The sequence below is a fragment of the Exophiala spinifera genome, assembly GCF_000836115.1.
Source record: "Exophiala spinifera strain CBS 89968 unplaced genomic scaffold supercont1.2, whole genome shotgun sequence".
In the NCBI taxonomy this organism is placed as follows: Eukaryota; Fungi; Ascomycota; class Eurotiomycetes; order Chaetothyriales; family Herpotrichiellaceae; genus Exophiala; species Exophiala spinifera.
Genome location: NW_015622514.1, coordinates 1,994,399 through 2,019,905, shown reverse-complemented (window position 1 = coordinate 2,019,905; position 25,507 = coordinate 1,994,399). Strand labels below are relative to the sequence as shown.

The following is a 25,507-nucleotide window of genomic DNA, read 5'->3' as shown; positions in this document are numbered from 1 at the left end:
TTTGTTAGGTCATTTGTGCCGACGAAAACACACAGTGTTGGAGACTAGCAGGTGCACAAAGGAGTGCCCTTGCTTTCCGCCTTGGTCATATGAAACTACTCCTCGTTCTTCATCGATGTACGTGGCTAACGCACAGCACTATCGGGAGCTGAACAGTGCGTAGACAGGACATGGCTGTTCAGGATGCATACCATTGTCCATTGCAGAACTATTCTGTCTCTGCACAAAGACACTCAGGAGAGGGTGCTTCTGATGACATGCAGCTGGGTTGGACTGTCACCAATATATATGTGTGTAGATAGGCTTGAAGCCACACTCATGGATTGGGCCTGTGACGGTTCAAGCGACCATCGCCGCGGCGATCAGTCTTTGCGTTGAATGAATGAGACACGCCCATATCCACGCAGAAACAATCATGATTAGGGAACTTCAAACAACTCTTCTTCCACAGCGCGCCTCTTCCGTAATCCTTCCCACGCCGGCCTGTTCTCCTTGCTTTGACCGCGCCTGATCAACATCGTTGCATCGTTGAACCACCCCCTTTGGCTGCTTGAAAAGATGGCACCTGTCAAGTCCAAGAAGGGACGACAGAACCCTCAAAAGCGTGGCAGGCGTTATAGACACAGAACGCAACTCACGACAGCGCAGAAGATGGCTCGACCATTGAGTGGCGCTGGACCAAACAAGAACATCCAACAACAAGGCCCCGTGTCAGAAGAGGAGCGTGTGGCAATGTTCAACACCATCAAGCATTTCACCCAGGTGGAGCGTGATCTGGACGTGGAGAATGATATCCTTCTATTGTTCAAGAGTAGACAACCAGCGCTTTACCACAAACACATCAACTCGGAGCCGTACGGACCAGACGACCTCAGCAGTGACGTGACCCGCGGCATCAACGGTATCATCCAAGAACATGCGAAACGACGTGACCTTACCAAGGATATGAACATCAACGTCCCACAGCATGTGGTGACTGAGGAAATGAAAGACTTCAACGACAAGTACATGGGAAGGTTGCCGGAGGCGAGGTACAATGAGTTGCAAGGGCTCGTCGAGACGGTCTATCCTGCCATACGCATGAGTGGGGATCTGCCATCGTGCATCTCGTCCAGCCAGCTTCCAGACAACGTCAACATCATGATCAACCGGTACGTCAAGATGCATCTGCCGGATGCCGTCAAGGAGGAGATCCGACGAGAAGAAGAGGAGAAGGAGGAGGTTGACCCTGAAGAAGACATCATTGACATTGAAGACGATGTCGGATTTGCAGATGACATTGACTTTGATCTGTGAGAGACGATGCGGCGATGCAATCGGAGACCGCCGAAGGACAGAGGTGGGATCTGGGGATGAATGGTTGGTTGGTTTGGGTGGTTTGCTTGGAGACAACCGTGGTCAGGAGTACGAGGTACTCCGTACAAAGATGTCAGACCGGGAGTTGGCAGGACGACCACGTGGTGTTCCGGCTTTTAGTTCTTCCGGTAGACGAATCGGAAATCTGCAGTTTCAAGTGCGGCGCGTGGCCCTTTCGCTTAGTTGTCCGTGTCGCCATAGGCCGAACAGGGGCTGCGGTTGCTCCCTGTGATCCCCAACTTGGGGGCTCTTCAAGTACGAGTACGAGGCGCTACTTAAGCCGCGGAGCCTCGAACGTTGCCTTGTTTTGGAGGCGCTGCGACCCCCGAAGCGAGATCGAGCCCCCCTGGATTCCTCCAACACGCCAGAAAAATTTGTCAAAGACTCATAATTGTTTTTATTCTTGCGAGGAATTAATCCACCACGACGTGGAGTACATTGGATTTCCTTCCTACGGACGAGGTTGAAATACTCGATGGCGCGAGCCTCCGTCGCAATCTCTCCCTCTTCCGCACATTCGCTGTCTTCCCTGTCGTCTCCTCCGTTATCGCACCTTCGCTCTCTCCGGACATTGTCGCTTTCGTCTGCTCTCGGTGTTTCCCCCGCACGCCGCCGCCTTCACCGGCCGCTGAATCGTCCCGTCATACCGTCACACACCCAATATCAGTTCGGGTCCCCCTCCCCCACAGTCGTCAAGCTGGCTCCTTCACGGTCTCCTGCTGCTCGCTTGAGTTTGATCTCGAGACATCTGGACGAGCATCACCAGTCTTCCTATCCGCCCATAAACACTCCCTACAGCATCGAGCGAGATTCTCTCCCCGCGTCAACCGACGACCTACCCTACAACCCGCCGCGACCGCTCACACCATCACTCGTCCAAAAGCGAGAACTATCGACCTCCGCGTCGCCCAAAATGTCTACCCAAGCCGCTCATCCCTCGCTCCTGATCCCAGGACCTATCGAGATCACCGATGAAGTCGCTCAGTCGATGAGTTACTATGCCCAGTCGCACGTCGGCCAGCCTTTCGTAAATGTCTTTGGCGAGACCTTGACGCTTCTCCGCGACCTGTTCCAGACGAAGAACCCCGGCTCGCAGCCGTTCGTGATTGCAGGAAGTGGCACATTGGGCTGGGACCTGGTGGCTGCCAACCTTGTCGAGCCCGGTGAGGATGTCCTGGTGCTACACAGCGGCTACTTTGCAGACTCGTTTGCGGACTGCTTGTCGACCTACGGCGCAAAACCCACACAGCTCAAGGCTCCAATTGGGGACCGACCACAACTGCCAGAGATCGAGGCTGCACTGAAGGCAAAGAAGTACAAGGCCGTGACCGTCACCCACGTCGACACCTCCACTGGTGTCTTGTCGCACATTCAGCCGCTGGCCGATCTCATCCGCAAAGTCTCCCCGGACACGCTACTGGTCGTCGACGGTGTCTGCTCGGTCGGTGCCGAGGAGCTGCACTTTGACAACATGGCCATCGACGTCGCCTTGACTGCGTCACAAAAGGCCATCGGCTGCCCGCCTGGTCTCTCGATCATGATGGTTTCCGAAAAGGCCATGAACGTCTTCAAGTCCCGCAAGTCGCCCCCCGGCAGCTACTATGCCAGCTTCAAGAACTGGGTCCCCATCATGCAGAACTACGAGGCGAAGAAACCGTCATACTTTGCCACCCCTCCCACTCAGCTAGTGCAGGCTCTCAACACGGCCCTGAAGCAACTGCTCTCCCAGCCCATTGCGGCCCGCGTCGCCCAACATCAGAAGATCAGCAAGTACGTCAAGTCCGAAATCATGAAGATGGGCCTGAAGCAACTCCCAATCGACCCTGCCAATGCCGCCAACACCATGACGGCAATTTATTTACCTGAGGGTCTGACTCCTCCCGAGATCCTTCCGAAGCTGATGGCTCAGGGCGTGGTCTTCGCAGGTGGTCTGCACAAGGAGATTGCGGCCAGGTATATTCGGTTTGGTCATATGGGCGTGACTGCCATGGACGAGTCGAGAGGAGAGATCGACAAGGCCTTGAATGCACTGAAGTCGGGTCTGGCTGAGATTGAGAAGGCCAAGAACTAGATTAGACTGACACATGGATGATGAACATACAGATACTCGGTTGACGCATACCTGTGGGGATTACGGTTCAACGCGTGGGAGGCCCGTGGGGACGGCCGAAAAGGGCGAAAAAAGACTTACCAAGGGACTCAGGATTTCTGGTACCCTGTTACAGCCATGCTTGCGTGCATGGACGCTTTGCCTGTGCATATAGATTCTATCCGGTGGTCGTATTACGGAAGAATGACCTGTAGTTTTTTTGGCAGGAAGTAGAAAAAAGAAGCTCCTATTTGACGATGTCAAGATGGTCGAGACCAGGACAATGGGATTCTCGAGACCCAACCAAAGAATCACTCAGAATCAACCAATCCCATGAGACGATGAGTGTCGAAACCGTCAAATCCCTTATGTCTGTGTTTGGGCTCCCTTTTTTTGGGCCAACTTTGGATCGCAGTGCATTTATCATCACTCCCCCTCCCCTGTAGGTTGGGTCTAATGGGCGGTGGGTATAAGTAAGAAGGTGGGTAGACAGATACCCGCATTCGCATTGCCATGGTCTCGCTCCGACACCGTATGACAATGAACATGAACATGGAGATGCAAAAACATTACAGATTAGATCTATTTTGGCTATGCCCAGGTATATGAAACCATACTAAGCGGCCGTTCTCACTTTTTTGGACCGCTGCTCCTGAAAATGCAACATCATCGCTCGAGGGTATTTTAGAAACGACAACCCAAACACCGTGGTATGAGGTACCTTCTATATGCCGCCATGCTTCGACAACTCGTTAAACTGAGTAGGAGGAAGAAGAACAATAAATGATGAAAGAATAAATAAATAAACGGTCCGTTCGGAGAATGTCGAAACCAGTTACGACGTCTCGTTCGATGTGCCGAACTTGCTTCGGTTCCGGATTTTCTCGCCATACTTGAAAAAGAGGAATCTGGCAACATACAATCAGTACCCGCCCGTCGCTCGCTGGACTGTAGAACTTGGAGGAGACTTGAGACTTACGGCATAGGCAAGCATGCCAGAGCGAGAAATGCAAGGAGGGATGACGCCCACTGATATCCTAGATTTTCATACACTGCGCGAAGAAGTGGTCAATACCGTATACTAATAGGTTGCGACTTGGTGAAGTTTTAGACCTTGGTCTCGGTCCCAAGTCCACGTCTGAGAGATGAAAAGACTCACTCTGTGTTCCGAACAACGGAAACGCACCGGCGAAAATGAGCCGGACAAGGACGTTGGCGGCGACGGCGCTGGCTGCATAGTTGGCATACTGGTTTCCAAAAAGTTCAAGTTAGATGGTTTTCTTCTCATAGTACCACTATACATGTGGGTGGACCGTGGCACTTACGGCATCAACGAGGAATGTGAGTACGCCGTTGAAAGCTAGAAAGACACTGTTTGACCCCAGAATTAGTACCCTGGCCAACCGTGTAAGAAGTGAGAGGCGAAGAAGAATTGCGTACCCTGCGCCAAAGAAGCCGGATCCAATAATTGGCACAATCCAATGAACACTCGAATACGTCGTCCATCCGAACCAAAATAGCCCGATGGGTACCAAGAAGGCCCCGAGCATGGCAGGGACGAGCCGGAGCTCCGGAGGCGGTCTGATACACTTTTGCCCTGTCCTCGCTTCGAGATTGGCGATCAGACGTCTGTTGTTCTTCTGCCACAATGGGCCCGAAAAAACTCCAACCAGGATGCCGATGCCCATGCCGCAGAAGGTCAGACCGATCTGGTAGAGTTGGAAGCCGTGGTTGTCGCTGAACACCAACGGAAAGGCACCGAAGAACAAATACACAATTCCCAACAGGATAGCCGAGTACAGGCAGAGAAGGAGGCACATCGGTTCGAGGATAAGGAGCTTAAAGGGTGTAGCGCAAGAGTGGAGGACTGTGCTTAGAATCGACGCGTCGTGTCTTTCGAGAGGAGCCCACCATCGTTCGTTGCCTGATTCTTTGCGCTTGCTGGCGGCTTTGCGCTTGAGGAGGACCTTGGGATATGTTTCGGGTACGAAAACGATCACCGCCGCTGTCAGCGTGCCGGACCAGATGAGTAGGGTGTAGAATGTCCACCGCCTGGAAAGGGACGCATTAGTACCGTAATGAGCTTGTCTTTAGAGGTCGCAATATAAGGAAACTCACCAAGTCGTAAACTGATTTATGAAGCCTCCGATGATAGGACCCGCTGCTGGACCCAGGAATGGAGCGCCACTGAACATCATCATGGGGAAAGCGATCTGAGAGGGTTCGAACATGTCTACGATGGACCCGGCTGCCACAGCAAGGAAAGCGCTGCCAGCAACGCCGTTGAAGAATCGACCGACGATCATCGTGGCCATACCCTGAGCGACCGCCTCTGGAATCAGCCAGATAGTGAACATGACCATGGAGACGACGTAGATTGGTTGGCGGCCGTAGAACTAAGTTGGCAGTATTTGTCAGTGTCAAATGCTCAAAAAGTTGTTGTCGGAAGTGTACCTCTGACATTGGAGCGAGAAACATCGGACCCATGGCGAGGCCTATCACGAATGAGGTCAAGCCCAGAGTTGCGATTTCTCTTGATGTATTGAAGTCGCGGATCAGTTGCTCGTAGGTAGATGTGTATATTGACGAAGTGCATGTCCTAGGGCCAAGGTCAGCATGCAATGTCCTTTTTTCCTCGAAGCTCGGACTCGCACTCACACCAGGAAAGCGGACGACGAAAGAATCACAGTGATAAGCCATTTGCGAGGCGCGCCCATATTTCGAGGTGACAGGGGGTCGCTCTTTCCGTTCCATCGCACCTCGTATGCGTCCGAGGGAGTCCTCCTGGCGGTCAGCGCATCATCGATCTTGTCTTCTTCCGGGTCATCCAAGTTGTAGTGGGCGAAGCCATCGGTGATGGATGCACCTGTCTGAATGTGCGACAGTCCAGTCCTGGTCACTGATCGAGGGTTGGAGGCAGATGTCGTTATCGGCGCATATATCCCGTCAGCTACCGTTTCTGCTTTTGCAAGATCTCCTTCAGTTTGTGTCCGAGACAGCGCTTCGCTTGAGCTGAGACTTGAGGAAGATCGATCATCTTGGCCCTCCGCCTTTTCAATGTCGTCCATTGTATCTGAAGTCACCACTTTATTCTGGTAAAGACTGCTAGGCTGATGCGCCAGGCTCTTTCTATACTTCCTGCGGATGGACGGTTTACTTCCTGGAAACGGTGGACGGAAAAATCTGCGAACGTTGTCATCTAGTTATAGGCTTGTCCATTATAGATGTTGGTGTTCGTAACTATGACTCCGTACGAGTACGAGGCTTGCGTCTTCATCAGGAAAAGACATGATTAGCTCATGTGGCTGCAGGCGAATGGAAAGGATCCAGTTGGACAGTGGCCAGAAGGGACGTGTGCTTTGTCATATTGCCGATCAACGAAAATGACATGCCCGAGCGGGGGGGGTGGATGTTGCGGTTAGACATGCTCATGCGAGTACGGATATTAAAGTGCCACAGTCCATGATGGTTGTACGAAGCTGTTGACCCGCGCCTCGTCTCGGTTCAGCCGCTGTAGCCGGACTTTATTATCACAGTAGTCGCTAATCCGTGCGCTATATGCAGTACGGATACCTTATTGAGGTATCGAGCAAGTCAGCCGAGTCTCGCACCTTGTCACGTAATCATGTTCGACGCGGCCGCTTAATCGTATTGGCAAAACAGCCACATGTCCATTTCCTTCGCGAAATCACACAGATTGATGGATTCAACGTCGACATGCCTTTGCGTTCCTGCGTCAATGACTATGGATGGTCAGTCCGAACAACAGCATCAATGAACAAGACTTCGTATTACCCGTGGCCAGCCTCAGATGCTGACTAGCCACCTCGACTGCTTCCATATCGATTCTGTTCCCACACCGATATCTTCGAAGAGGATGTAACATTCTATGATCGACAAAGGGGAATCCCTCCAGTGGGGAATTCTACCGGTCAACAAATGGCGCATTGCACATATTTCCTGCGGCTTTGCAACCTCTCTTGATTGAAAAAGTCCTTATGGCCTAGCGCTCGGATTTACTTAAGGACTATCGCCGTGGTTCAGTGCGTGCCACTCGCAGTCCTCTAAGTAGTTTCGAGGCAAAATCCAGGGGAGGACTTGTAGGTTTCCTTTGATGCCTGGCCTAAGTCTACATGTCACATCCTACCGGTGGTCTTCACTGATGAGCTGCGTATTCTAACTCTACAGAGTTTACAAAGAAAGTAACCTAATATCTGGCGGGTGAGGTATCGTCATCCTCCAGCTGACATTGATGAACTCACGTTTTCCAATCCGGGGCAATGGATTTTGTGCCGGGTAAATAAATGATGCCAGGAATAAGGAATGAGTTTATGGCTGACCGCCGACCGCAGACACATAGATGGGCAGAAACTCGGCATCCAGAACCCCAATGACCCCAAAGATGCTGAATAATCAAATCTCTGGAGCAGCAAACTCCCTAGTCCCTGCAAGCCAGCGCAGCATCCTCAGAAAATGACCTGAGGCCAACTTGCAAGATATGAGATACACTCTGGTCGGAAGACACCTCGTCCGACCATACTCGAAAACGCCTTCAACCCTGTCATGACCTGGGGTTTATGTCCGCGGCGATAAGTGGAAATCCGCAAACTAGCCTCAGATAGCATGAGTGAGACAACGACGAAGAAACGGAACCGGATTACGTTCAGCTGCACCAATTGTCGTCACAACAAACAGAAGGTAGATGGACTCTTTGGAGTTTCGCGCTCATCACCTTTGCCGCGCCCAAGGCTAACTTGCTGCCAGTGCAATCGACGTAAACCTTGCATGACTTGTGTCTTCCGGGGCAAACAAGATTCATGTAATTACGGAGATGTCGACCCTGAGTGAGTACTTTACGTGGACCATCACAACCTACTGATACACCATAGGCGTGTAGCACAATCGGGTGCTTCGGCAACGGGAAGCTCCCGAGAGAAGTCTCAAGAGCCAAGTCCTCAAAACGACCACTCATATCTAACTTCCTTCGGCTATTCTCATGTCAACGCACACAATACTCTAGGCATTGTCAAGAAACTGGAACAACTCGAAACAGGCATTACGCGCAGCGTTGCCCAGAAGAACAATACTGTCAAGCTCAACCACTCCTCGTTTGAGATATACAGGTCTATCATCAGGCGTTTACCATGTCACGGATGTGTGAATCATCTGGTCGGTGTCTTTTTCCAAGATTTCAACTGGCAATATGCCATCCTGGAACGTAGCTTCTTCGATGAACAATTGCAGAAGTATTACCAGCAACCTATCGATGACCTGTCCGAATTCTATCACAGCATTCCTACTGACCTCGTCACAATCCCAGCTTTAATCTTTATAGTGCTAGCCCTGGCATTACAATTTCTACCACCCGATGGCTCTAGAAGTCTCCATTCTTCGTGCCTGTGGGGCATCCCAGGAGATGAGCAGAACTACGAGCATCGTTGTCCCACCAAGCAGTTGCTGGGACTTCTAGGCAAAGACGCTATTAGCCTGACCTATATTCAAGCAGAATTTCTTATGGTCGCATGGCTGAAAAACCGTGGTGCAATTGCGGAGTCATGGCATACACTTGCGCAGACTGTCATGGATGCGCAAGAAATCGGCCTGCACAGAGATGAAGGCAAGCTCTATGCAGATGGTGTTGAAAATGTGTGCGAACAACTATGGAAAACCCTCATGCGCCGGCGGACCATGCTTAATCTTTTTCTTTGGGATAGGTGAGCATCATCGAGGTGCCAATTTAGCTACTTACATTTGCCAGTGAGATGGGCATGGTTCTTGGCAAGAGCTTGACGTTGTCAGTCAAAGACTGCTTGATAATACCTCCAACCGACTGCGAAGTTCCAAGAGACAGGAAAGCCATAGCGCCATCCCCGCGAAGTCCTTTCGATAAGCCCTCGGTATTCACATTACATCAACTGGAATATCAGCTGATATCGCACATACACGATATAAAAGCGCTTGAAGCCGAAGGACCATATCCGCGAGACTACAGTAAGGTCGAACGACTTCACCAACGAGCTATAGAATTCATAGACAATATTCCTCCCATATATCGGTCAGGAAACCCAGATACCTCTTTCGACGACCAGTGCCCTTGGCTGCCTGCTCAAAGGGAGTATTTGAGTTCGAATGCATGGCTTTTCCTGCTGCTCCTCCACAGGACCTATATCTTCTCTGTCGCGAGAAGCCGAAGCGTGATCATGAAGGCCGGAATACACTTGCTTCATGCACAACAAAGATATTTCCGCAGCCTCCAACCTCACCACTACAAGCTGTTTACCCTCGCCTATATCAGCGTAGACCCAGCAGTTTCGATGTTGGCCGTCCTGATAACATACCCCGAGGAGGAGAAGGGACTGGTTCCAGAAGCGTTCCGATGCATAAGAGAGACGCGATGGAGGCTGAACCACATACGTGATTCAAACATAGTCGCTGGACAGGGTGCAGATGTGATACAGAGCCTGTTAGCCCGAGCGGAGAAAAAGCATGTGCAGGCATTGACTGCCAGTACCCATACCCCTGCCTCCGTCATGGAGGCATTGGATCACATTACGCAAAGCTCTGGCAAGGAATCCTTTCGAGCCAACACAGCCGGGACCGGTGTGGACGAACAGGTGCAATACCCCGACGCAGTTGGTAGCCTGGCAGATTGGCCGTCTCTCACCATGTACAATAGGAGCGTCGATGCAGGTCAAGTTCGCGGAGAGATGGCTTATTCCTTCAACGACACTCCCTTGCGACCAACAGCCGATCTCACCTATTGTGACCTAGCAATTGATGGATCTTTCCAGTACCCTGCTTCGCTGGATCAACCCGTGACTAGCAGCTCTACTGTTAACCAACCGCTGTCTGGCCAGTTCCGGGGTTCATTCGACGATGATTCATTCTGGAGATTTGTGAATATGACCAACTGAAGACAAGCATTTTTTCAGTACCAAATGACTATTCAGGCGCTCCAGTCATGCAGCATCGACGAGCAGTCTAAATATAGCGTGATCAAGTCTGTCTAATAATAGACAACTCCAGCATATGACCTCCCTGCTCTCTCTCGATCAAACTCAAACACCATGTCGTTGCTCATAGGTTGTGAGAATCATTGTTCAACAGCCTCCGCAACTTGCAGCTCCGGAACTCGCAGCAGCCGCAGCGATAACTCCATTTCGTCTGCTTCTTTTTTTCTTCTGCCTCCGCCTTTCTTGCTCCTGGGCATATGCATCCAGAGCGGCTAAGTATTTGGGGTCAGATCGTTCAGCGACATCTCTTGGTCTTGGGGGTGGTTTGGAATCTATGTCGTCGGTGAAACACATGTTGAGTGGGGTTCAATCTCAAGGTGAAGATGTCTTCGGTCCTGGTTGTTTCCGATGTAAGTTGCCCAGTATGACCGCTAATGTGGAATAAATGTTATGTTTGCTTTAGTGGAATCTCGCGACGCTTGATCGGTGATGTTCGAGGAGCAAGACTGAAAATGGTGAGGACAAGACGGGTCTACTTATACTATCCATGCATCATCTGGGGAAATGGGACTTTCTCCCGGAAAGGGTTGGAGGATACGAGGAGCCTGAGCCACAATGAAATGCAACACCAAGCTAGGCGTTCTTGTCCGGACATGGCCACAGGAGTGAAGATCATGACACGGGTCTTGGGGGCCATCAGGGGTTTCTTCTCAGCCTCGTCAGCCTCGGTCCCTGCGCCGACATACGTACCTCCCTGTGAAAGTGAGGTGGGTCGCCCGTGGCTGGTGCCCAAAGGTAGCAAACGGGAAGCCAGACACCGAAAGATGTCAATTTCTCGAGCCATATCTCGTTGCAGTTTATCTTTTGCCCAGCGAAAGAGGCAACAACTCTACAGAGGATGTTGGAGGTGGGTACGCGACAAGGCTGAGGCGGGGTCCTCTGGTCTACAATACAATACAGTATGTCTATATATAGCCCCACACTGGCCGAGGCATTGATTATTGATCACCACCACATCATTTGAAGTTGCTCTGGACTCGACACCGCATCAAACCCGCACTCGGTATTCCGTTTCACATACTCCAAAGATCATCCCATCCGCAACTTGCACTCTCAACCGTTCTGACCATGTCATCATGTTTCCGTTCCGCACAGTCGAACACAAAGTGCCATGTCAATATATTCGCGAATACCCTCAAGCGCTAGCAAACGAGCAGGAAGACACGCTCCATCTGGCCGTCAAGCAGTACATTCCTCTCGACAACCCTCATCCCCGACCAGGCGACGTCACCATCATCGCCGCACCGGGCAATGCGTTCCCCAAAGAACTCTACGAGCCTCTCTGGGAGGATTTATCGCGGGTCCTCCTCGCATCGAAAGCATCAGTCCGGATCCGAAGCATCTGGATCGCCGATGTCGCCAGCCAGGGCGCCAGCGGCGTGTTGAATGAGGACCTCCTCGGCGACGATCCAAGCCATTCAGACTATGCCCGCGACATCGTGAACCTCGTCAACATCAAGCGTGAGGAGATGCCTCGGCCCATCATCGGTATAGGACACAGCATGGGCGGACTGTACCTGTACGTCACGATCGTACCTACATGCTAGGTCGCGCAGACCATCCATTATCTATACCCATGTGGCCCGGGTCCTAACTAGCTCTGACGATTCTTTGGTCTCTGTAGTGTCTCGGCATCACTCTACCATCCCCGACTCTTCACGACTCTCGTTCTCCTCGACCCGGTCGTCCAGCCGCGCCTCGTCGAGACGAAAGCCGGCACCATCGACTTCCGTCCCTTACAGTTTGCCCTCTTCCGCCAGCGTGCCTGGCCTTCTCGAGAAGCCGCGGCCGCCGACCTCGCGCGCTCTCCGTTCCACAAGTCATGGGACCCGCGAGCGTTGGACCGCTGGGTCAAGTACGGCGTTCGCGAGGTGTCCGTCGCTCCCGAGAGCTCGAACAGGGACGAGGGCCCGGGCAGAGATATAACAACGGCAGCAGCAGCACCGGCAGCACCCACACCCGCCGCCGTCGTCCTTACCACGCCGCCGTCCCAAGAAGCCTTCGCGCTCTTGCGGCCCAACTTTGACGGCTACGGCGTGGACGGCACCCCGGTGAACCAGAAAACCCATCCAGACCTGGACCCCAAGTGGAGACACATCTACCCCTTTTATGGGCCTGCGTTCACCCGGGCCTTTGAACGGCTGGGCGAACTACGCCCCCCCACGCTGTACGTCTTCGCGAGCGACTCGTCGATATCCGACGCCAGGCTCAACGCCGAAAAGCTCGCTGCCACGGGCACGGCGGTGGGCGGCAGTGGCGGCGTGGCAGCAGGGCGAGTGGAGGGTGTCACTTTCGACGGCGTCGGACACTTGATACCGATGGAAGCTCCGCGGCGCACGGCCGAGGTGGTGGCGGACTGGCTTGACCGGCAGCTGAGCCTCTGGAAGAAGGACGAAGGCGAGTTTCGGAGCATGTGGCACGCCAAATCGAAAAGCCAGAGGCAAGAGGTCGACGCGCGGTGGGTCGACATGGTCGGAGGTGTCCCTGGGAACACAAAAGGGAAGAATGGCCGTAGTGTTGGCAGCAACAGTAAGATTTAGATGAGATTATTTTGCACAAGAAAAGACAATCGTCGTTTTGAGAGCTATCTAGCCACAAACCTGTTGCATACTCAGGGTTGAATGCGGATGCGAAGAGAGGAGTATGTCCTATGTGGTGGGAGAAGACAATGTCAGATATGGGTATGGTTGCTACTAGGATTGGAAATGAGAAGAATGGACTGTTTTCCTCCTAGACTGCACTCTCTATCTATTACAATATCAGTATCAACGTACACACGAAAGAGTTCTAATCTATAAGTCTATAATTCCTCTTCATCCGTACCCAAGTCTATCCCGTCCAAATCAATCAAACGCCCACGAGAATTACAGTCTACCCTTCTCTCCCCAATGGCTCTTCTCAGCTCAGCTCTCAGCCTTCTTACTCTGTTTCGTCCTAAGCTTCATCAGTGCGTAGACCAAAGCATAAGAGCTGAAGACGAAGATGACCACTATCGCAGCGTCTCGCCACCCGACATATTTGTGCTTCAAGTTGAGTGTATACAAGTAATCAGCACCAGTCCTGTACTCACACACACGACACCCGCTCGTCGCATCCGGGTTGACGAGGTTAGCTAGCTGACCGTGTGGTGTCTGCAAGTATCCAGCCAGGTACTCGCGACAAGTGACGTTGTTGGGGGTGTCGAACAAGGCGAACTCGTTCTCCTTGCAAGTGATCTTCGAGTCCCAGACGGCGAATGAAAGTAGGGATCCCATAATATAAGTGAAAGGATCCATCCAGTACATCCAGTAGCGCCAGAAAGCCTGGATCTGTGCATAGGGCACAAGAGTGCCGCAGAAGGAAACGAGCACGCCGATGAGGAGAGGATCGACGAGGGCTGCAAAGACCGCATTTGGAGCGTATGCGGCGATGAACTGACCAATGCCCGTGTATAGGAACTCGTAGAAGAGCATGACGAAGAATGTGCCGCCAGCACTGTTGCTGTTGTTGGGAAATCCGACAGTGTAGTACCAACACACAAAGTACAGGAAGGCGCAGATAATGAGGTAAGGGAACTCCGAAACGACCAGGCCTGTAACAAAGGCGACCCAGCTGTACATCTTAGATTTCTTCTCCCTGGTCTCGAAGAGGTCGCGGCGTTCAATGAAGAGAGGCTGTAGTTGGGCGATGGTCCCCGGTGCGACGAAGATGAAGTTGAAAATTGTAAAGAGTTTCAATTGGATATCTGTCAAACCGTCACCGATCATCCAGAAGGAGAAGCCGTTGAAGAGGGCGTTGGAGACATGAAGAGCGAACTTGTTGTTCGTGTAGTCGGTGTTGCGGTACAGGGCAACGTTCATTCTGTGGGTGACGATTTTGATCTGTGACCACAGTGGCATAGCAAACTCGAACCCGTCATCGTGGGTGCCTGGAGGGTTGGAGGCCGCCTCGGCGATCATGCCATCCAGCTCGTTGGTGACGTTCTTGTGTTCCTCTGATTCCAACCACACCTTGGACCAGTCTCGTCCTTGAGATAGGTGGCCGGACACAACGTCGATCATGTGCTCTGCGGGATTGGTCTCAGAAGGGCATGGAGCACCGTATCGAGCAAAGTAATCCTTCACGACGCTGGCTTGGTCCCCGATATCGCCAAAGTATACGGTCTTCCCGCCCTTCGCAAGCAGGAGCAACGTGTCGAACTGCGCAAAGAGTTGAGCCGATGGCTGATGAATCGTCACCAACACAGCTTGGCCCACATCGGCGAGTTTTCGGAGGAAGCGGACCGTGTTATAAGCTGACTGCCCATCGAGACCTGACGTCGGCTCATCCAAGAAGATCAGAATGCTTGGTTTCGCCACGAGCTCTACCCCGATCGTAACTCTCTTTCTTTGCTCAATCGAAAGTCCAGCGCCAGGAAACCCGATGAGCGTGTCTTGGATGTCTCCTAGCTCCAAGAGATCGATGATTGTGTCGACGTATTTGAGTTTTTCCTTTGCCGGGGTCTGACGGGATTGCCTGAGAAGCGCTGAAAACTCCAGTGCTTCTCGAACCGTTGCGTATGGTTCATGCACGTCGAGCTGTTCGCAATACCCCGCTGATCGTTGGAAGGAGACAGGCAATGGCCGTCCATCGACAAGGATGGAGCCGTGAATGGTGCCATCGGTCTTACGCTGTGCCAACACATCAAGAAGTGTTGTCTTTCCCGCACCAGAACTTCCCATGAGAGCACCGAGCATTCCAGGCTTCACCCATCCTTGGATATTATCGAGGAGTTTCAATTCGCCATGAGAGGTCTTGACAGTGTAGCTCAGGTTCCTCCACGTAAATATGGAGGTGTTTTGGACCAGTGTTTCAGCGCTGTTGTCTGCAGGGGAAGAAGGTTCTTTCAGCGACGAGTCAGAGCTGACGGCCTGCTTTTCTTGCACCTGTGACTCAACATCTCCCAGGATATGGCGCAACTTGTGAGAATTTTCGCGGGGAACAAGGGCTTTGCTTCCCTTGTCAGAGTCTGACTTCCACCTAGTCGTGAACATGATGGTGATTGCAACAAACAACAGCCACCAAGCCCAAAGAATGCCAAAGTCTCTCCATAGTCGCGAGTGGCTGTACGAGAGCGATTCTAAATAAGCATCGCCCGTTACAGACACTGCTCCGCTTTGAGCTCCGCGAACTCCGGTGCATGATTGAAATCGCGGATCACTATAATTGGGCCCAGTCGGAACAAGGTTGGTGCCCACGCAAGGAATCAGGCGATCGTGGAATTCGTTTCCCATGATGGCTTCAAATGCGTATGCAAGAGGGTTGATCCAGAAGATCCATCTAAATACGGTCAGCCACATTCACTGTGCTATTCGATGCTTTCTAGACGGGTAGAATCACTTACACGAACCAAGGATGCATTTCAGGTTTTGCGATCAAATAACCCGCGTACATGACGACGGTCATAACAACGAAACCAGATGCCTTTGAAGCGGCGTCGAACGTCGAGAACGCCGCGCCAATAGCCCTAAAGCACGCAGTCATGCACTAAATGCGTAATCAGTACGGATTTCCGCAAAGGAAGGGGAGGTTAGGCGTACCATAGCCGCGGCGAAGAGGATCACCCACAGAGAAAAGAACTTGTCGGCCGCCGCAGCCAACCCCGTCATCCAGTAGAGTATCACAGAGAAAGTAGTGATCTGGACCAGTAGTTGAGGTATGTCGGCGGTGATTTGAGCGATACAAAATGCGGCAGGATGGAAAAAGGCAAAAGATTTGTGCTTCGCCAGGACAGGTCGACCGGCGAAAGAGTCGGTGACTTCGGACATGGCGACCAGACTCGGGAAGAGAAGGGCAAAGAACAGCGCACCTCCCTTGACGAAGAGACCTGCCGAATTATTGGGCGCGTTATAGAATAACGATCCAGCGATCAAGGCCTGCACAATGTTGGAAATTTGCTTAATGAGAAATGTCGCTTTGTCGCCCCAAAGAATCTGGTATTGGCGCAACACACATGCTTGCACCTGAGGTAGAAATCCAGCTGTCAGTGGGCTTGAATGGGCAAGGCGTTTGTCCTTCTCAAAAACAACAGATTCCTGGAAAGCTTTGGTATTCGTCTCCGCTTCGGGTGTGTTTGGAAAGTCATATTCTGCGGCCATTCGTTTATAGATATCAGATCTTTCGTAATGTTGCAGCAAGTCGTCGGCACTTCTCGGAAATCTATCCTCGTAGCCTTCTCGAATCTGTCGCTCTGTCGGTACGGTGACGCCAGTAAGAAAGTCGGCCACGTTTGCACCAGGTGGGCACCAGAAGCCCACTTCTTCCATGAATGGGCGTGCTTCTTCTCTCGGGCCATAAAAGATTTCTTTACCACCATCGAGGACCAGGACTTTGTCGAACAAATCGAAAATACCATTGCCAGCTTCTGGTAAAGGTTAGAATAGTGTACCTTGGGTCGAAATGAGCTTATGTCAGGTAGGTAAACTTACGGTACAGCGTCACTATTGAAGAGAGACCAAGTATGTCTGTCATCGATCGGATAGCCTTGGTGTACTCCAGTGCTGTGCTTGCATCTAGTCCCCGGGTACTGTTGTCCCAGCAAAAGACGGAAGCATTGGTCGCCAAGGTCTCGATGATGGATACTCGTTTTCTCTCCCCTCCGGAAACTCCTCTCACGTACTCATTACCGACCTTGGTATCTTTGGTGTGAGAGATATTCATGGATTCAAGAAGGAAGTCTCGTGTCGCTTGCTGGTGTTCCGCACGAGATTGTGCGCCTTTGGGAAGGTGGAAAGGGACTTTCAATCGAGTGGCGAAGTCTATTGTTTGACCCACGGTCAAGGTGGGAAAGAACAGTTCTTCCTCGGTGTTCATGACAATCTGACCCCTGTATCTTTTCGCCTCGTTATGAGGCATGGACCCATACCACACCTCACCTTCAACGGTGTCATATCCTCCTCTTCTGTTCGCCAATGTCTTCAGTAGCGTTGTACAGCCGGAGCCGGGCCGACCAAGAACCAGGAGCATTTCTCCAGGCTTGACACAGCCATGAGATGCATCAAGAATCGTCCTCAGTGGTGGCTTTTGTCGAGACTCCTTCACGATTTGGGGTATGTTGAACTGCGACAAGCCATTCTCGTGAATGCTCGCCTCGGCGCTGACGACTTTGACCGTTAAATTAGACCAGGTAACACCCAACTTCCGCTCCCTTGGGAGACTGTCTAAACTGTTCTGGTGTTTTGCTCTCACAACATCAGCAAGTTTCCAGTCTTGGGACACGGAGGCCTTTTCTGGGAGCAACCCAGCTTCATCGGTCACGTCTCGTGTGTCTAGGACCCTTCCACCACGGTCCTGGGAAGGATTAATGCCATCCTTTTGATCCTCCATTGCTGCAAAAGTACAAATGCAGGTTGCGTTCCTCGCGGCGGCGACAGCCCTGCAAATATATGAAAAGCTCACTCTTCGGCCATATGAGGTTGCGCGGATGTCAGTTAAGGCCGAGATGCAACAGACAACAATGCAGATTTAAGTTGTCGTCGTAAGCAAACAAGGGTCATCTTGTCGGTGTTGTGGGTTTCACATGGGCTTTCAGCCCACATGAGTGCTTCATTCAAGCTGTCGGTCTCATAATGCACCGGATCCGAGTCGAGGACAGATAAGGCTGTGGGGCATTTCGCAACTTGTGCACGGTGAACATACAATACGGATCAATTGTCGCACAATCTTGGGTGAAACCATATACAGTACTTGTTAGCCGTTTTCCATACCCAGTTGAAGATCGCTCGGTGCTGTCAGCGGGCGCCGGTGCGACTTGGAAGCCGCTGAGTAAGCCATGGAATAGGCATATCAACATTGTAGAAAATCATTCACCAAATACGATTGGGATTTTGTGAGATTCGAACAGAACATATCCTCGGCAGCATTCTTATAGTGACACTGGCCTGAGCTACACACAATGATGAGAAAATCATCTCAGACATTGTCGTTTGACCCTTCACAAGACGATCGTCGATAATGAAGCCAATGACTAAGCGGCATATTATACGAGATACGAGAAACTTTAAGCTGCGGTATTTGCTGCCGCTTAGTCAGCGGCACGTTTACAGTGATGCACTCCTGTGACATCAATCGGAAACTATCTCACCGATTCATAGTTCTCGGCAATCTCGGAGCAATAATGTCGAAGACCAATTCTATGTTCTCTTCCCGGATAGTGGCAAGGCCCTAGCGATAGTCGGCCAGCACCTCCTAAGTTACATTTGAGGCTCTGACGCCGTTTGTTCGATGGTGCTAGACAAGGAACTCCAGCTCTCCATGTCGGAAACACCCCAATCGGTCTCCTCCGACACCTCTGGAGGTGCCGTCTCTGCCGCTAAGCGTATAATGCGTGCTTGCGATTCTTGCCATCGAAAAAAGGTTGGAAATCTCACGACAGCTGGAAGCAAATACGATGGATGGGCTCTCTAACTTTCCCAGATCAAATGTGATGGTGTCCATCCTCAGTGCAATTGGTGCAAGCATCATGACCTCGACTGCACGTTTACAAGGTCGCAGGGTGCCCGCACAAGGGACAATCGGTCCAGGTACGAGATTTCCCCGTGAATCCCTGGCTATCAAGCCACTAAAAAGCCTGAAGGAAGTTGAGAGAAAGCAACCTCGTTGAGAGAATGACACGTATTGAACGACTTCTCGCAGAAAACATCAAGAGAAAAAATGGTAAGAGCAGATGGAGTTAAGAACCGCGATCTCTGCTCATCTCGAGTGTAGAGATGCCTCATGCTAGCAGTCAGAGCACGAGACCTCCACAAGCCAGTCCAATAGAACCCAGTATCGAGTCTCCTCAAGGACGGTCACCAGCTTCCAGCCCGGCTGGGCTCATTTACTGTGCCGGCTACAGGCTTGGAGACATTGGGCTATTCCACGGTATACCATTCCTGTCCCGCGATGGACAGCAGTGGATTGGCATACGATCGGACGACGAATCCGGTGCCGAGAGCGAAACCAGCCCCCCATGGCACAACCAGCGGCAGCCATGGCCCACCTTTTCAAGTTTCATCAACCCATCCCATTTGGACGTGACGAAGCTTCTGCCACTCCCTTTGGTTGAGAGATTCCTGGCCAATTATTTCAAGTCACCTTTTTCAGAGGCCTTCCCCATCGTAGACAGAGTTCTCTTCCCGAAAATCATCGAACGAGCATACACGCAACAGGGTTCTTCGCCAGAGAGCGCGACCTCGAAAGCATGCATTTTCGCTTTTCTGGCCTTTTCGTCTCTAAATGGGTACGACGCAGATCCGGGTCTTCCTCCTCTCCATGAGCAGCAATGTATTACTGCGGCACAGCTACTGATACCCGATCTGTTTACCGCTCGGCCCAGTGCAGAGGTTGTAGATGCTCTCTTGATGTTTGTAAGTCACCCCAGTCGAACCAATCTCAAGTCAGAATGCTTTGCGACAACAATCTGCGATTCCGATCTACAAGGGTGAAGCTAGTTTGAGGTTAACACGCCCAGGCCATATATAACTTTGGCTGCGGAAATGTCCATGCAGTGGATGTAAGTATCTACACCTCAGGAGGCTATGGCAGTCGCTCACAAGATGCCGCTTCCATCCCTCAATGACTTGACTGACGTTTCGTAGCTCATGTTGTCGGCCGTGGTTCGATTTCTTTTTATGCTAGGAGCACATCTATACCCGGGCGAGGAGATGGATAGCTTGCCACCAGAAGCTCTGAGTCTAGAAAAGCGAAAAGCTCTGCATCTGAGAGATGACTTCTGGATCTGTTATGTCCTGGATAAAGAAATCACCTTCCGCACTGGACGGCCGCCCATCATCAACGACAGTTCATGCGATCTGACGTTCCCAAAGTACTACTGGAAGCAGAGCGACAGGAACTTCAAGGGGGTTTATCGGCTGCCTGGTGACTTGCGCTTGTCAACGATCAAATCGAATGCGTACGAGAGGTTGTACTCTCCTCAGGCACTTCGGAAAGCCGATGCGGAGATTCTGAAAGATATCCGAGAATTGGACGAGATGCTTGAGAACTGGAGACTGTCGTTGCCCTTGGAGCGAAGGCCTACCTTGTCGGCCGCACAGCCGCCGAACAAATCCACCGAGACCAATGGTGACGGCAGTTTTGACTTTGACATATCAACGTTCCTGCTGAAATTGGAGTACCACCATTGCATGACAACGATTCACCAGGCGAGCAGCCGCTGTACCAATTGGGTTTACAACCACCGAATTGACGACGGCCTCAGTTCCAGCCTCGATCTTGCTCTAGCATCCAGTCGGGCGATGCTGACTTATTTTTCCTCGGTGCATGACCACCTGTTTCCAAATATATTCTGGTAAGCGACGTTTGATATGACCGCTCTCCTGCACAAATGCGACGGTGTGACTCAGGCTGACAGCAACCATTCCGATCCTAGGGTTGCCGTTTTTTATCCTCTCTCGGCGATTCTGACTCTGTTTTGCAACATCATGCTTAGCCCGGCGAGTGCATCGGCGGCCTCTGATCTCAAGATTCTGGAGTGGAATATCGATTTCATGAGCGAACGAAACAGCAAGGATTTTCTGCTTTCCGTGGCTCAATTGACACATCTAGATCGACTAAAACAGTCGTGCGTCGAACTACTCAGGCTAGCACGAACGAGCGTCCTGCAAAGTCAAGGAGGTGCCTAGGTTGCATGAGCATCGCGCGACGGGGATTCAAGGCTGTGAATGGAAGAGATCTGACGAAAGGTGTTCTCGACCGGGGTCGCCAGGGATAGCCCCTGAGGTCGATCATCGTTGAGCTCGATCTGTCCAGGTTGACCAACCAATTCCACCGCCAAAGTCAGTCCGAATGCCGATCGAAACCAGCTCTCAAAAGTTGAATGTTTTCCACTTAGTCAGCCATGTCGGCCTACTCGTACCTGAGATGGAACTACGATGAGATTGGCAGAGGGGAACCTCCCACTCACTTCCAGGCCCTCCGGTGGTAGGGGACTGGGGAACATTACAGCATGGGGCCTTGTGAGGTCTTTTCACAGAGCGAGGGTGCGGGCCTGACAACAAGATTTCGAGCTTCTCACCGCTCATGGCGCTTTTGTGGTCCCTGTCGCTTGGTGTTTGGACATTGTCCTAGAGGACATTGTGACAACAGTGGAACCACTCCATACCCTCGGCTGTTCTTATCGCTACCGACAGGACACTTTTTCGACCTTTGCTACCAATTCCACATGCCAAAATGGGGGATCCAACAGGCCCCCCTCCCGATCACCTCAACTCTCGTGTGAGGAGGTCCTTCGCCGGGTCCAAATGGCAGACAGCGTCTTTCTTCCGTGCGAAATATTCTAGAATTTCTACTTAGGTGCGGAGCGGAACGTTTCGGGTGAATTGAGGAGAAAGGTATGACATCCTCGACGGTGTGGGTTGGCGAGGAGCAGGAGGCGCGGGGGGGTTACGATTCATGGACACCTTGTCCCTGGCTAATAAAGGGGCCGATGGGCTGCTTTTCTGAAAGTGGCTAACACTACTGTTTTTTCCCTTCTCAATGGTAGTCCGACTATGGTCTACTTCAGCGGCATGCTCCAAGTCCTCAGCGCCAGCGGCGAATGAATCCTAGGCAATACCTTCTCAATAGGTCTGTTCTTCACTTACGGAACGTTCTAGATCGTCGCTGGGGTCGCTCTCGTCTTTCTTGATCCTCAGGTGAATGTGATGGCTCATTTTCACTGCCGTCCATGTCGTGAACGGTTCTCGAGATATTTTCAAAAGGTCTCGACCGCTGCCGACCAGTCTTTGGAATAGAGACTTCGATTTTTGCTTTGGAGGTCTGGATCACTGGACCCGAGGGACGTTTTGATCCTTTAATTGTGGCCAAGGGCATATCATACGCGGACTCACTCGGCGGGGATGACAATTCTGACGCTGTGGTCTCGTCGTCAGCAGCTTGGAGAAGCGACCTGATTCGTTTCCGCCCGGTCATCTTCGCAGGCGATATCGAGGCAGGAGTCGGGTATTCAGCCGCACCTCGTGATTTTCCCACAGACCTGCTCGTCTCCGCGCGGGGTTCGTGGTGAATCATTTCAAGATCTTCTGGAATTTCTGGCTCCTCATCATCTAGGATGAAACCACCGCCAAAGTCATCTTCGGCAGCGATTGGCAGAGCAGCGCCCGGCATGTCAGCTTCATCTTCGAGGTTGATCGGCTGGTCTCTGCTGTTGCCGGCAGCATGAATGGATCGGTTGTCAACGACGTCACCGTAGGTATCTTGGATACGCTCGCGAATCCGCAAACCCATGACGAATTTCCGCCAGAGGTCCAAAACCAGCTTTTCCATCTTCGTCTCTTCCTTTTGTCTCTGCTTCTCGTTGAACTCCGTCCATGCTTCAATGACTGCCTTCTCATTCTCTTTGGCGACTACTACACCAGTGATTACAGGCACGGCCATCTTGTTGCCGAATTCAAAGCCAGTGACGGCTTCAGCAAAGTCGATTTCAAGCTTTTTGCAAATCCTGACAGTCCCTCTCAGGGGTACATGGACAGCACCTTTGGGTACCATGCTCGGGACGAAGCAATCGATGTTGCCGTAAGCGTTCTTCGGAATCACTCCATTCTCGATTGGAGGTGGGATGATATATTCAGTTTGGTCCCATGAGTACAGACCTTGCGTTTGCTTCTCGCCGGTGCGTCTTTCGTAATCTTCTGCTTCGCGCTTCCTGGCGAGCGTCACGGCACGAACAGGCACGAGCTTCAACGGCGCCTCGCCTTCCTTCGGCCTTCGCCCTTCTTTGTGCCAGGACTCCGCGGTCAAGCATCGCAGGACATCAGACCGTCGGTATACCGACTCTTCTTTCAAGTTCTCCCCTTTCCCAGAGACGAATGTTCGATCGGGTTCTGCACCAGGCCTCAGCGCTTCTTCACGTCTGAGAAAGCGCTCAAGTACAAAATCAGCCGATGCCTTGAGACTTTGCACTGTATCCACGTCATCCTTGACCTCCTTTTTCTCGGCTTCTTGGGGTACAAGGTCGTTCGCGTCTTCGATCTCGTCAGCTGCCGTTCTCAATGCATCTGGACGTTGATAGCCGCTCATGACGTGCTTGAACCAGTCGTAGTCTTCATAGCGGTTGACTTTGCCGTACTTGTTGTAAATAGCAATCTTCTCAGCTGGATAACGGAACCCTTTCGTTTTGCCGGGCCATATTCTCTTCTTGAGATATCTGACGGTGACATCTTTTGCACTGCCATCCGCAGAGTATGCAATCACGTAGGCCATGACGGTTTTGGTCTTTTCTGCTTTCATGCCGCGGGGTTCGAAAGCAGCCAATATCTCTGGAGTGGAAGCAACGGGAGGGTCAAGCACTAGAGGAGAAACCGGTAGTACCTTGTTTGTGATTGGTGATATTGCTTCTGTCCAATAGATCGGATACGGGTTATCACGGTCATACTTCTGTGGACGCCTCTTTGGCATAGTAGGCGTGACATCCACAACGGAATCATCCTCGTTCATACCTGAAGTTGTATCATCTTCTTCGACGTCAGTGTCCAGGTTGATGGGTCTGTTGGTTGTGCCACGCTGATTCCGAGAAGGGGTGCTTCCGCTTGCTTTGATCACCATCTCCGGCTTCGCGATCTCAGATAGAGAAACGGAGTCATCTGGTTCAGAATCGTAAGATGACGAGTCGGTATCAGTCTCCGCAGCCTTTGAAGGTTTTCGCGGCAGTTGTTGTTCTGCCTTTGTCCATCCAAAGCCGGTTGGTTGCAGACTTGCCACAAGCCGAGCCTCGATGCCAATTCCTCTCAAAAGTGCTGTGAAGAGCTGAGCTCCCACATCCCTTGAGCCTTCACATCGCCGGGCTACTTCGCGAAATTCCTGAATATCACGAATCCGTTCGCCATGTTCTTCTGGGTCGTGCTCGTCGTTCCTGAACGAGTAGATGATTTGCTTCAGCGCATGTTTGGTTCCATATCCACGCTTCCTGAGGCCTGGCACCGTGATTGCAAACCGTTTCTTCCAGTAAGCAGAGAGGACTTTCATGAGAAAGATTAGAGGATCACCATTGCTCATATTCGGCTTGCCTTTCTCTAAGCGCTGGCTGGGCCTTCCCCAATCTCTCTCTTCACGAGGATTGAGTGCTTTGCCCTTCCCTTTCTTACTCTTACGACTCGTTGATTTTGGCTCGACCTCAGGATCAACTAGACCACTTGCGACTTTCCACCTCTCGACTTCTTTCTTGATTTGAGAGGGCAACTGGTTGACTAGGGTCTGCTGAACGATACGGTCGGATATCCATCGATTTCGTATTGAGTTATGCCATAGCAATAGCTGGACGTGCATCTGATGTGTTCTCACCCTAACCTCCTTCTCACGCTTGGTTGGCCCCTTCTTGCCTGCCGTGGCAGCGGACGCAGTGCCATAGTCAATCTCGTTGTCGTCCTTACGGAATACCAACTCAATTGGTCCATCAGCCAGAGGTGTCTGGACTGGAGTCGCTACAAGGGTGCTGGCGCCCGCGTCCTCCCATTCTATTTCATCGTCCTCGTCCTCCTCTTCGTGCTTCGTGGAATCAGGCTGCTTGAGGGCGGGGGAAACATCTTCGAACTCGTCGCTGTCCACGTCGCTAAGGCTCGATAGGGAGTCATCGCTTCCCAGAGAGAAGGCTCTCCGCTTGCCGGATCCCGGCGTGTTTGTCAATTCTGCATCAAGCACGTCCGATAGTTTCGCCTTCTTGAAGGGCGTCGGCCGAGGGGATGCTGGTGGCGTTGAACGCTTCCGCGGGAGAAAGGGTGGCATGGCTGAGGCTTTTTGCGAGGCATGAGAGGACGGAGGCGCATTATCTGGTCAGGAAGAGAGGTGTCGGATGCTGCGATAGATGCGAGCAGGTATTGTCACTTCTGTCGCGGTTTTTCCTCAATGCGCAATGCAGGGACAACATTATTCACAGAATGGTGACGTCGCTTAGATGTGAGTCAGGGCAGAGGCAGTTCTCGATCGACTCCCGCTAATGCAGCCCAGAAGTTTGGGCGCTGCGGGGGACTTTGCGAGAACCGGTGTCTAAGGTCCAGAGGCTTATGAGTATTAGGCGGTGCACGAAAATCCCTGCGAC

General features: G+C 51.9%; 8 protein-coding genes across 8 annotated transcripts; 5 read left to right on the top strand and 3 right to left on the bottom strand.

Annotated features, from left to right (window-relative positions):
• Positions 1 to 558: 558 nt before the first annotated feature.
• On the top strand, positions 559 to 1,296 carry PV08_03034 (uncharacterized protein; the record flags this gene model as incomplete). The annotated part of the gene is made up of 1 exon (XM_016377391.1): positions 559 to 1,296. The coding sequence occupies one exon, from the start codon at positions 559 to 561 to the stop codon at positions 1,294 to 1,296; it is 738 nt and encodes a 245-aa protein (XP_016238961.1).
• A 973-nt stretch (positions 1,297 to 2,269) lies between these two features.
• Positions 2,270 to 3,427, top strand: PV08_03033 (uncharacterized protein; the record flags this gene model as incomplete). The annotated part of the gene is made up of 1 exon (XM_016377390.1): positions 2,270 to 3,427. The coding sequence occupies one exon, from the start codon at positions 2,270 to 2,272 to the stop codon at positions 3,425 to 3,427; it is 1,158 nt and encodes a 385-aa protein (XP_016238960.1).
• Positions 3,428 to 4,280: 853 nt separating this feature from the next.
• On the bottom strand, positions 4,281 to 6,513 carry PV08_03032 (uncharacterized protein; the record flags this gene model as incomplete). The annotated part of the gene is made up of 8 exons (XM_016377389.1): positions 4,281 to 4,353; positions 4,425 to 4,497; positions 4,605 to 4,692; positions 4,771 to 4,816; positions 4,886 to 5,497; positions 5,564 to 5,841; positions 5,900 to 6,044; positions 6,104 to 6,513. 8 exons carry the CDS (start codon positions 6,511 to 6,513, stop codon positions 4,281 to 4,283), a joined length of 1,725 nt encoding a protein of 574 aa, XP_016238959.1.
• Positions 6,514 to 8,068: 1,555 nt separating this feature from the next.
• Positions 8,069 to 10,359, top strand: PV08_03031 (uncharacterized protein; the record flags this gene model as incomplete). The annotated part of the gene is made up of 4 exons (XM_016377388.1): positions 8,069 to 8,143; positions 8,210 to 8,289; positions 8,335 to 9,159; positions 9,204 to 10,359. 4 exons carry the CDS (start codon positions 8,069 to 8,071, stop codon positions 10,357 to 10,359), a joined length of 2,136 nt encoding a protein of 711 aa, XP_016238958.1.
• Positions 10,360 to 11,534: 1,175 nt separating this feature from the next.
• On the top strand, positions 11,535 to 12,998 carry PV08_03030 (uncharacterized protein; the record flags this gene model as incomplete). Its single annotated transcript, XM_016377387.1, has 2 exons — positions 11,535 to 11,977; positions 12,083 to 12,998. The coding sequence occupies 2 exons, from the start codon at positions 11,535 to 11,537 to the stop codon at positions 12,996 to 12,998; spliced, it is 1,359 nt and encodes a 452-aa protein (XP_016238957.1).
• A 363-nt stretch (positions 12,999 to 13,361) lies between these two features.
• Positions 13,362 to 17,802, bottom strand: PV08_03029 (uncharacterized protein; the record flags this gene model as incomplete). Its single annotated transcript, XM_016377386.1, has 4 exons — positions 13,362 to 15,756; positions 15,821 to 15,963; positions 16,017 to 16,840; positions 16,905 to 17,802. The coding sequence occupies 4 exons, from the start codon at positions 17,800 to 17,802 to the stop codon at positions 13,362 to 13,364; spliced, it is 4,260 nt and encodes a 1,419-aa protein (XP_016238956.1).
• A 1,382-nt stretch (positions 17,803 to 19,184) lies between these two features.
• PV08_03028 (uncharacterized protein) lies at positions 19,185 to 21,098 on the top strand (the record flags this gene model as incomplete). Its single annotated transcript, XM_016377385.1, has 4 exons — positions 19,185 to 19,823; positions 19,928 to 19,969; positions 20,055 to 20,764; positions 20,846 to 21,098. 4 exons carry the CDS (start codon positions 19,185 to 19,187, stop codon positions 21,096 to 21,098), a joined length of 1,644 nt encoding a protein of 547 aa, XP_016238955.1.
• A 952-nt stretch (positions 21,099 to 22,050) lies between these two features.
• Positions 22,051 to 25,194, bottom strand: PV08_03027 (uncharacterized protein; the record flags this gene model as incomplete). The annotated part of the gene is made up of 1 exon (XM_016377384.1): positions 22,051 to 25,194. The coding sequence occupies one exon, from the start codon at positions 25,192 to 25,194 to the stop codon at positions 22,051 to 22,053; it is 3,144 nt and encodes a 1,047-aa protein (XP_016238954.1).
• Between the last annotated feature and the right edge of the window lie 313 nt (positions 25,195 to 25,507).